This window comes from Lynx canadensis, chromosome A2, assembly GCF_007474595.2.
Source record: "Lynx canadensis isolate LIC74 chromosome A2, mLynCan4.pri.v2, whole genome shotgun sequence".
NCBI classification, from domain to species: Eukaryota; Metazoa; Chordata; class Mammalia; order Carnivora; family Felidae; genus Lynx; species Lynx canadensis.
Genome location: NC_044304.2, coordinates 125,732,491 through 125,743,650, shown reverse-complemented (window position 1 = coordinate 125,743,650; position 11,160 = coordinate 125,732,491). Strand labels below are relative to the sequence as shown.

At 40.6% G+C, this 11,160-nt stretch overlaps 1 protein-coding gene across 2 annotated transcripts in view; it reads left to right on the top strand.

Annotated features, from left to right (window-relative positions):
* Window positions 1–3,158: 3,158 nt before the first annotated feature.
* HERPUD2 (HERPUD family member 2) overlaps window positions 3,159–11,160 on the top strand; it is a 35,344-nt gene continuing 27,342 nt past the window's right edge. The window contains exons 1-2 of one of the 2 annotated variants that reach the window (XM_030308220.1): window positions 3,159–3,368; window positions 3,545–3,963. In XM_030308220.1, coding sequence (XP_030164080.1) covers window positions 3,817–3,963 — 147 coding nt within the window. In that variant the 5' untranslated portion in view covers window positions 3,159–3,368; window positions 3,545–3,816. The remainder of the gene's footprint in view (window positions 3,369–3,544; window positions 3,964–11,160) is intronic. The other variant, XM_030308219.1, reaches the window with a different exon arrangement.

Below are 11,160 nucleotides of genomic sequence, written 5' to 3'. Positions count from 1 at the left end.
AAAAAAACTAAAAAAGACAAGTTTGGTGTAAGTAGAAATAGAAGGAATCAGAAACCAGATGGCCAACATCATCTTTGCAATTTGCAACTGCAAGATCATCACTTGACTAATGTCTTTCCTCTCAAGATTATATATATAAAAAATGCCCCAAAAGCCAAAACACCACAAACCATATTATTCAACATCATAAAATATTTTACCTTCCTGTAAGGTATTCCAAGTTTCAGTAAGAAAAACTCAGTAACAAGCACTTTATTTTGCTTAAATTTTTAGAATAAACTGGAATTTCACAAAATGAGTCAATATATGCTTTTCTAGCTATCCTCCTTCCCACTCCAAATATGAAAAGGACTGGAAGTAAATAAATATTCCACAAGTACTGGAAATCAACTTTTATTATTTACAGATGATTTTCTTTAGATTTGTTTTACTTTGTTAACAAGCTATCTCATGGGCAGAAATCACCCTGAACTACCGAATTGGCTACTAGGATTATGTGTACTGGATAGTTAATATTGTTAAAGTAGATTTAGCCTTAATACCACAAATCCTTTACTATCTATTAGCATCATACCCTTATGCATTCTCATTAGAGGCTGTCTATAAGCAATACACGGTAACTGAGAGGTGCAACTGCTCTTTCGTATTTCCATTTATTTGCAAAACGTACAGTGATCTAAATAGGCAGCTTAATGCTCATAGCAGCCTTTAAATAACTGCAATTTTCCATCTCCTCAATGCTAAAGATTTTTCCTACCCCAAATTCCAAGGTCAACACTATCAATATTTTGGGGACCACCTTTTCATACATTGTTCTATACACGTATAACTTACTAAAAATGGGATCACATTCCTGTATCATTTATTATGGCCAAATTCAACAGCATCAAAAGCATTTCTAGGCACTTAATTCAGGGGGCTGTGAAATAAAAAAAAATAATTTTTGTCTTTATACCCATATATTTCAATCTCTGGAATGTTCATTACACGTTTAATTGTTTTTGTCCGCACTGGCGAACCTTTGATGGATTCTGCTTTAAATAGTGGAATGCACATTCTGCCTTAATATTAATAATTATTAATGTATATCTCTTTAAAAATGTACATTTCACAGTACCAAGTGAGATGACATTACTCTAAAGGATTCTTGGAAGTCTGAGTCACAAGCCTAAGTGACAGAGCTGCAGGGTTAGGTGGTGGTGGTTGTGGAAACTTCCTGGCTTAAACAGGAATTGGACAAAAAAGAAGTCTTAGGGCAGACAGCTTAGGACTTCTGTGGTTGCACAATGATGCTATAAAGGATCTAGCCTCTTTTAATTGTTCTGCTCTGCCATCCTGGGAATGCAGGCCTCTGTTCTGTTCATTGCTTCATGACTGAACTATGGCTGTTGCACCTCCGGCATCACATTCCTTAAGCAAGAAAAACAGGTGCAGAACAGGGTGAACTCTGGCCTGTAGAACATGCCCCTCTAAAAGTTTTCCTGAAAAGGCCAGTAGCAACTTCAGCTTTCATATATATATTTTTATGTTTATTTATTTTTGAGAGAGAGAGAGAGAGAGAGAGAGAGAGAGAGACAGAGCGTGAGCAGGGGAGGGGCAGAGAGAAAGGGACACACAGAATCTGAAGCAGGCTCCAGGCCCTGAGCTGTCAGCACAGAACCAGACTTGGGGCTCGAACTCATGAACTGAGAGATCATGACCTGAGCTGAAGTCAGACTCTCAACAGACTGAGCCGCCTGGACGCCCCTCGGCTTTTATCTTATTGACTACAACTGTGTCAAACAGCTGCCCCTAGATGTAAAGGGGTCTGAAAAAGTATTTTAGCTAGAATTATGTGAAGGTTCTATTAGCATGACTAGATACTAGATCGAAAAAGACCAGGGTCTGCTGCAGAAAAGCTGAGTTATAGCAAGCTGTCCTCAGCACATGACAAAAAATAAAGGGAACCTCACTCTTACTTCCAAAGAGCATCCAGAGGGCATGGCTAAGATATGGTCGATGACCTACCACAAAGAAGGAGGTGAAAGAAGAGCGGGTATAAGGGCTCCTGCTGCATTAGCTATAGAGGGGAAGAATTTCCCCATGGTCAATAACTCATGGTCAATGGTAGTTAACCTTCACTAACCCTTCTGAAGCCGAGAGGAAAGAAGACTTGCTCTCTATATTATGTGTTTGCATTCTCATGTAAGTGGAAGCCCATGAAAATGCACATCTAACTAACTTGCTGTCCTGACTCCTAAACCCATGCAGAAAACGGAGAGGAAGTCAGCTTTGGGCAGTGGACATAACCTTTGCGTTCTACGCCTAAACGGTAAAACACCCCCCACTGTACTAAACACACAGTAGGGGCTCCGTAAACACTTGCCAACTTCTGTTAAGGCTAAGAGGAAAAAGATGGAAATTGAGATTTGAGAGACTGTCATATGCCTGAACAGTATTAGATGGTTTACATACATAGCTCATTTGCTCATCAACACGCAGTTAGATAGCTTTTACTATGTAGACAACTAAACCGAGGCTCAGAAAGGTTAGCCAGGGTCACACGGAAAGTAGAGGTAGACTTCAGGTTTAACTGAAAGCCCCTGCTCCTGATGCAGTGCTTCTAGTCAATGCTCCTAATGATCTCTCCTCCGCCATAGCTCCTGGTACCCTGCTTTTCAGACAGGAGACACCAGAAAATTTGAGTAGTTTGATTCGACATCTGGAAGGGCACTAACTTTTGCAGACAACTCCTAGGATGGAAGAACGCTTCTCAAATCTTCAGGGTGTGGTCAAAACAGGATGTGCTAGCGCCAGCTCGGCTAGTGGCGAGGCGCGAGTGCGCTGCGGGACGGGACCCAGCGATTGGTCAGGCCAGGTGGACTCCAACAACTAGCGGCTTCGGGGCAACCCGGAACTCGGCCCGCGGTACCCGGGGCGGCGGGGGCGCGGCGGGCGGTAGCTGCTGGACAGAGAGGGCCGCGCGCCGGGGCGGGCCGCGCGTGACGCACTTCCGTCCTGCGTCTTCCGGCTTAAAGGGGAGCTAGACCTGCCTCATAACAACAACAAAACCAGCGCGCTCGCGCTGGGCGCCGCGGTTTCTAGTCCCCGCCCTCCCGCCACCTGCAGCCGCCTTGACCGCGCCCGGCCCTGCGCCGCCGCGCAGCTGTGTCCTGCCCGAGGGGTCAGGCTGAGAGCGGGCCGCGCCCTTTGGCCAACTTCTCCAGCGGCCACCGCGCCACCTCGCGAGACCCTGGGCCGTGCCGTGGCCGCCGTCGAGCAGCAGGAAGGGAGCGGCCGCTGCGGAGGACGCCCGGCAGGACTGTGCTGCCGGCGGCCCTGCCCGGGCTCGAAGGGCGACGGTGGCGGGCCCCGCGGCCTTCTTTCAGGTACTCCTGCCCCGGCTGGTCGCATTGAGCGGCTCGGCCCCTTCTCCGGCCCGCGTGGCAGGGCCGTCGCTTAGGGGCCTTGTTGCGTTTCAGCTTGGGGGTCGCGGCGGGGGCGGGGCGGTGACTCTCTCCGTTATCATCAATTTTTCTCTCTTCCTCCCGGCCTCCCTTCGCAGTCCGGAGCCCGGCGGAGCCCGGACCTGGCGGGGAAAGCTGCACCCACGGCCGGGCCCCCCAGACCCCGCCGCCGCCACCGCCGCCACTGTCCATCATCCTTGGTACCGGCAATGGCCTTTGTATCACCCGATGCACTTGTGACTGACTTGGACACGGAATATTAAGAACCTACTTGCCGCCCTCCCCATACCAGTCGCGCCGGCAGTTACCACCTCGGCCCATTTGGGCTTACGTACTGCTCCTCTTGACTCTGTTCAACTTTGGGGGCACCATGGACCAAAGTGGGATGGAGATTCCTGTGACCCTCATCATTAAAGCACCGAATCAGAAATACAGTGATCAGACTATTAGCTGCTTCTTGAACTGGACCGTGGGGAAACTAAAAACGCATCTGTCTAACGTGTACCCTAGCAAACCAGTAAGTGTCTAAAAGCTGGGCGCAGCTGCTCTGGCCAGCAACTTTCCGTGCCATGCACTCCAGTCTCTCTGTTCATTCCCTGCCCTCTTGAATCAAGTAGGTCTCTTGCTAGACTACGAAGTATTTTGAGTTCCGAAGTGTATGTGTGTCCCTTGAGTGTTTCCCAACCATCATTAATATCTTCCTCCTGAGGTTCAGTTAATTAGTGAGAGTACTGTGTACAAAAATATAAAAGGACATAAGAATTGACAGGCATAAAAAAGGACCATTTTCATTGGACATAAGTCATCGGCCTAGTATAGGAGTGACAGATGGACCCTAAAAAGAAAAGATAAACACTGCAACCCATATAAAAGCTTTTATTGCTTTCCTTAGGCGTTTAGGCTTCTAGAAGTACAGAAATAGGGCAGTTACTGCAAAAACAGGAGGCTTAGAAAAACAACTCAGTTGGCGTTATCTATGTTTGTCAGTACTTTTTGATACAAATATTTTTAGTAGGGGAAATGAAAACCCTGAGGTATTTAAGTACTTGGAACAAGCTCGTTGGAACTCTCATTTATTCAGATCTTTTGTTTGAAAATTAAGATTTATATAGGGGGTGACAATTTGTTTTAAAATTTTCTGCATTACAGAACATTTCCTATTGCATATGATCCATTTTACATGTTTTCAAAGTGGAAAACAGCTTTTCAGAATAGTTAGAATTGAAAGTCATAGACTTCCATAGTGTTGTTCATAACATAGCATGAATACCATTCCTAAATATATATGCTGAAATTTGTGTTTATGTGAGATCTTTATATTGTATGATTAAACCAAAAGGGGCTTGGTTTGCACGGTGATAGACCAAGAGGTATCACTTTTCAAAAGGTATCTAAGAGTGTGAAACCCATTTGCCTTACCTGCACACAGGAGAAGCCAGCTTTTGGCAGTTCTGCCCTCCTAGTACTAACCTCCAGTGCCCACATGGATCATTTGGCTGCTGGAGGACAGATCAGTTGCAAACTTTCCTACACCCCCCTGCCCCTAACCCACCTGCTTCTTGGGCACACACTTCCAGAGCCTGTACAAAATGACATGCAGCCAATTAATTACCTGTGGCAAACCTGACTTTTCTACTCTTCCAGAAAGTCATCTCTTAAGAGAACTGTAAAAACTGGAGTTTAATTCTATGTTAATGAGAGTGGGTGGAGCTGGGGGTGAGGACCATGTGTTTGTTGTCTTAGAATGTCACTGAAAACTTCCTGTGGTTATTAGATTTGACAGGCTTACATTCTAATTTATTGATCACATGAAGACTGATTTGAAGCATCTGTTTAATGACCAACTGTTTAATGATACCCCCTAAGTAGTCCTCAACATAGGATTGGGGACTAAAAGTTAACTTTGTAAGACGGTTACAAAGGACAGAGGACATTTTGTAATAGAGACAATATTATTATTAAAATATTATGGGGGAAGTTTGGGTTCTTATGACCACCCACAATGACTACTTAACACTGATTCTGTGTTTACCAAAACACAGAATCTCAAGCGCTATTTGGTGTTTAACAGAGATTATTTCTTATGCCTGATTTCTTTGTACATCTGATCTGCCTGGTGGTGGTGGGTGACTTGGAATCCAAGTAGGATTTCAGTGTCTTGTAGAAGCAGGTGTTCCCTGGTAAGAAGTAGAAAAGTTGATGGCTCTGATAGATCTGATGAGCCAAGGGTAGGTGGAGGGCCTTGGTCCCTGTGGGCACTGGCTTCTAGGAAAATAAATAGGAGCTACTAGAGTGAGAAGAATGGAGATTTGAATTTGTCCTTTTAGGATGTCTAAAAGGATAGGTCACATGTCTACTGCTGTTAATAGAATTCTAGCCAAACTGCAATAGTGTGTTAAGTCTTAAGATTCTAGCTTTATGGTCAGATATTGACTTGACTTAATCACAGATAATCTCCACCTGGATATTTTAATTCAATTCTCTGTTCTTCAGTAAGCTCAGAGCAAATATACTCCTTCCCACCAAAGCATACTTTCTTGGACTTCATTTATTTATTTAATTAGGATTTTATTGGCCTGGCATTTGGATGTCTATATGCTAAGCATGAAGGTGGTGATGGTTCCTTTGCTGTTATGAAGCTCAAGTCTAGTGGGGTATACAGATATGTAAGTAAAAAACTGTAATATTATGTGACTAGTGTTACACAAGCAGGAGGTACTGAATGGTGTAGGAGCAGAGGGAGGGAGTGGTCAACTCTGAAGTGTAGGTAAGGGAATGTGTAGCTTTTTAAGAAAAGGTTCACAGGGACATTTTTTGCAAAGAGTTGATAACAGTTTAAAACAGTTTTTTTTTTAACGTTTTTATTCATTTTTGGAGGGACAGAGAGAGACAGTGTGAGTGAGGGAGGGGCAGAGGGAGACACAGAATCTGAAGCAGGCTTGAAGCTGTCAGCCCAGAGCCCAATGCAGGGCTCGAACCCACAAACCACGAGATCATGACCTGAGCAGAAGGCCGCTTAACTGACTGAGCCACCCACGCACCTCAAGAGTTGATAACAGTTTTAAGCAGACAAGATGATACCTGTTTTGTTTTTTTTTTTAAACCCTGTTATTTCAGAGGTAACATTGCACTGATGATTCTAAATGTAATATAGTACTATGTATGAAGATTATAGATTCATAATGGGCTAAAAAGGGGAAGGTGTTTTCCAGTTAGGAAGTAAGGCAGTTGCCATGTTTATGTACAACTTTACAGTGTCATCACTAAAAACCTCAAATTTGGAATTGAAGGCTTTTGGAGTTTTGTTTAACTTTGAATGGTATTGATAATTGGTTTAGGACCTGGTTTAGGAACTGGAAAATACATCGGTTCAAACTGATAGTGTATATAGATAATTGTGAATCATGTTCTAATGTGACATTTCTCTTTGTGACTTTAGATTATCAGATCCTGAAATTGGCCTGTAGTGTGAAATTATTCTGTAATTTAGGTAACTGCCATTGGGGTGTGAAGATGCCTGTCAAGAAGGCCACTTTTACTTGAGTAGTTTCAGACTTTGATCTAGTTTAGACTTATTTTCTAGAGATCTAAATATCAAAATGGTTGGACTTAATGTTATTCAGAGAATGGACTATCCTAGAGAAAACTTAAAAAGTAAGAATCTCTAAGTCTGATTAGGCAACCTTCTCATTATCTCTTTCTTTCTCTCCTCTCACATACAAACAACTAAGATGGACCTGATTCACCCTGAGTTCAGTTTTAAGGCAAACCTTTCTGGGGCTTGTACGCCGTGGCTCTCCTTTTTTCAGTCTTGAGGGCAAATACCTGTTGAACGTGTAGATTTCCTTTATCTTGGTGCTTTATACTGTTAAACTAAGGCAGTCAGTTTCGTTGCTTAGGTCTTCTAGCTCTCCTGCTCAGCTGAGGAGGTTTGTTGTGCTTTTTTCAAACTGTTACTCTGCTCTGCCATTCTGTTGGAATTAAAGAAATAGGAACAGAACCAGTTGTATAAGTTCTGCTCTGAGAATATGACATTCTGTAACCAAACTGCCTATAGTTCAGATGGAAGTATTACTTTCATTAGCAGTGGAAATAGCTTATGTAATGTAATTTCAGGTTTATATCTGTTTCAGTTTTGTGATTCTTTATTACCTTCCTCAGACAGATCATTTTTAAAACTTACTCACTTAACCATCTCAGAACTGTTGACTTAAAGGAGCTTTAATCCATATACATAAATAATTTTTGTTTTATAAGACTTGTCTTTAAAATCTTACTGCATGTGTTTAAGAGGGTTTCATGTCACCTAGCAATATAGTTCATATTTTTAAAACACTTCAAACAAAAGATAATAAATTGAATGTGAAGATTGATGAAAAGTTAAAAGTTTTGAATGAGTGCTAACTTATTTAACTCCTTTGTAGCCTTTTTCCTAATGTATTTTTGGGGAAATAACAGTACTGTGTTTTGTTTAGTCATGCATCAGTCTTTTGTTTTTAATAGTTTTTTAAAATTTACTTATTTTGAGATAGAGAGCATGAGCAGGGGAGGGGCAGAGAGAGAGGGAGAGAGTCCCATATCTTCCCTAAAATTTATCAAAAATCTGTGCTGTCAGTGCAGAGTCCGATGGGGAGCTCCATGTCATGAACCGTGAGATCATGACCTGAGCTGAAACCAAGAGTCAGATGCTTAACCGACTGGGCCACCCAGATGCCCCTCATGCATAAGTCTTTTTAAAATAGAATTTTTCTAGAACTTTTAGTTTAAGTTTTTCTCCTTTATATAACAGATAGTGATTTGATGGTCTCAAATGCGTTTATTTAACCGTCATATTTGGTGCTGAAATTTTAAACTTCCATTTACTAAGTGGTTGCCATGTGTACTAGGCATTCTACTAGGCACTTTATATGTTTTATCACATTTATTCTTCATAGACACTTTATGAGGTAAGTTTTATTATTAGCTCTATTTTATAGATAAGGAAACTGAGGCTTGGTGATTTTTTTTCCCAAGGTCATAGAATTCCTTAAGTGGTAGAACTGGAATTTGAACCCAGGTTGGTCTGACTTTCAAGCCTCAGCGCTTAACTATTGTAATTTACATTGTATATGATGGTTATGTGTAATAAGATGAAGAAAGGCTTTTAAGGATCTGGCCATCTTAGTTTTTATATACTTGCAAATTGAAAAGAAGTAAGTGAACTGTAAAAGGAGGTGTATGCGTTTAGATGGTGTGTCATTTAAAGGCTATAAATGAATGGATAATAACACAGCCTTAATTCTGTTCTGATGTATGTCATCTTAGTGTGTGATTCTCTGTTTATTTTGATACATTGTAGGGAAGATACAGGAACTTGTCATCTTAAAAGACTTCAAAGCACATTGTTTTGCTTTATCTTTTCACATTCTTGCTTGTCTGTTTGAACCATAGCAGTCAGGTATTGTGGCATTCTGATTTGCAAGTGGCCTATAAGTGGAAACAGCTAAGCAGGGAATGTCCCTTTGGAGTTCCAGAGAAAATTACTTTTTAAGCTCCTGAATGCTGGTTTTGTATACTGTTGTTGCACAGAGATAAAGGGTGGAGGCAGTTTGGGTAAACCAAGCTTCCATTTTACAGTATTTCTGAATTCTCTGGAGCTATAAATTGGGTGAATTCAGTGGCAGTGGGAGGAAGATACGTCGCAGTACAAATTCAGAGAATTCATTTTCCACAAATGTGAAGGTCCCACCTCTGGGAACCACCTCTTTAAAGCTATTGGACACTTGTGACTGAACTATATTATATGTAAGTACTGAAATACTAATTATGACCACTTTCAAAGGACTTGGGTTATAGTTCTTTGAACTAACATATAAGATGAAGATTTTTTACTAAGCTATTTGATTATGTTGATGTTAGATATACTAAACATGATTTTTTTTAAGCCATGCATATTGAGAGACCTATTTCTTCATGTAAAAAATTTAGTCTTTTGATACCAACTAGGTGATTTTCTAGAAATACGAAACTGTTGTTGGCCTTTTATCTCATCTATCAGACTCTTGTGAATATTTTAGGGATTAGGGATACATAGAATTAAATTTTTTTAATGTTTATTTTTGAGAGAGAAAGAGAGACAGAGAGCATGAGTGGGGAAGGAGGAGAGAGAAAGGGGGACACAGAATCTGAAGCAGGCTCCAGGCTCTGAACTGTCAGCACAGGAGCCGGATGTGGGGCTTGAACCCACATACTGCAAGATCACAACCTGAGCCAAAGGTGGACACTTAACTGACTGAGCCACCCAGTTGCCCCAGGGATACATAGAATTTTATCTCTTTCTGATATCTGATTGAACATTAAAAAGTCAGATACTTTAGATTTTACATATGATACTAGTAGGTGAGCTTTCCTCACCATGTTTTTTAGTAATGTCTGTTAAGTGGATGGCAGAATTTTTTGGGCTAGCTAGTTAAGCAGGTATTTATTTGGCATGGCATAGTTCTGCCTTTGGGCTCCTCAGAGTACCATCAGGATGTTTCCAACTTGGTAATTTAGCTGTTTCTGCTCTACCATATAACACCAGGTACCATACATATTTCCCTGGACTTCGTCTGCTATTGAACAGTGGAGGCAGTGAAAATAGCATATCTGATAGGGATTGCTGCCTATTATTGGATGTAGCATATGAGCAATGGGAAGAATGATGGTAGTGTTAACATAAATGGTCAAGTATATTTAGATGTATCTGTGTAGCCAGTATGTTAACAGTAGACTTTTAATTGACAATTTAATCAGTACTTTGTTTTAGATTTACTAATCTTGAGTCTTATGGATTTTTATATTGAAAGGGTACCATGTAATATTTTTTTTTAATTGAGAGAAAAATGAACTTCTATTGTGTCAAGCTACTGAGATTATGGGGTTTGTTATAGCAGCTAGCATTACTTACCCTAAATAATACAGAAATGGATTTTTAATCAAGGTAAAAGGTACTGTTATTAGCAGGTCTGGAGAAAAAAAATTGTATCACTTTTATAAGTGAAATTGAATTTGAATTGAGATCTCAAAATTTCTATTTTTCCTGATACTGTAGTCTGTAATCCACAATGGCTAGTTGAAAGCTCAGTTGATTATTGGGTTGTTACTATGTCTAACCACTGGTTTTCCAGATATCTAAATTAATTCACTAATATTTAAAGTGAAGAGGCAATTTTTTTTAGTGACATAGAAAAAATTTTCAGATCATCTCACCTAAGTTAGGCACATGAAAATTCCTTTTTTTCTGTTTTCAATCCCAGTAAAATTAAAGAATTCCTTTCTCTTTTTAAAATTTCTGATTTTTTGAAGGCATTTGAATAATTTCAAGCAACAATTTTTTAATTGAGATATAATTCACATAGTATAAAAATTGCTCTGTAACATGTACAACTCAGTGATTTTTAGTAATTCACAAAGTTGTGCAGTTGTTACCACTATCTAATTCCAGAACATTTTCGTTACCTCAAAAAAGGAAACTTACACCCCCTAGTAGCCACTCTCCGTTCTCTGTTCCCTCATTCCTTGTAACTACTGATCTACTTTCTGTCTCTGTAAGATTTGCCTATTCTGGATATTTCATATAAATGGAATCATAGTATATGTGGTCTTTTTTTGTCTGGCTCCTTTCACTTAGCCTAATGTTTACAAGGTTCACTCACATTATATAGCATGTATCAATTCTTCATTACTTTTAGTG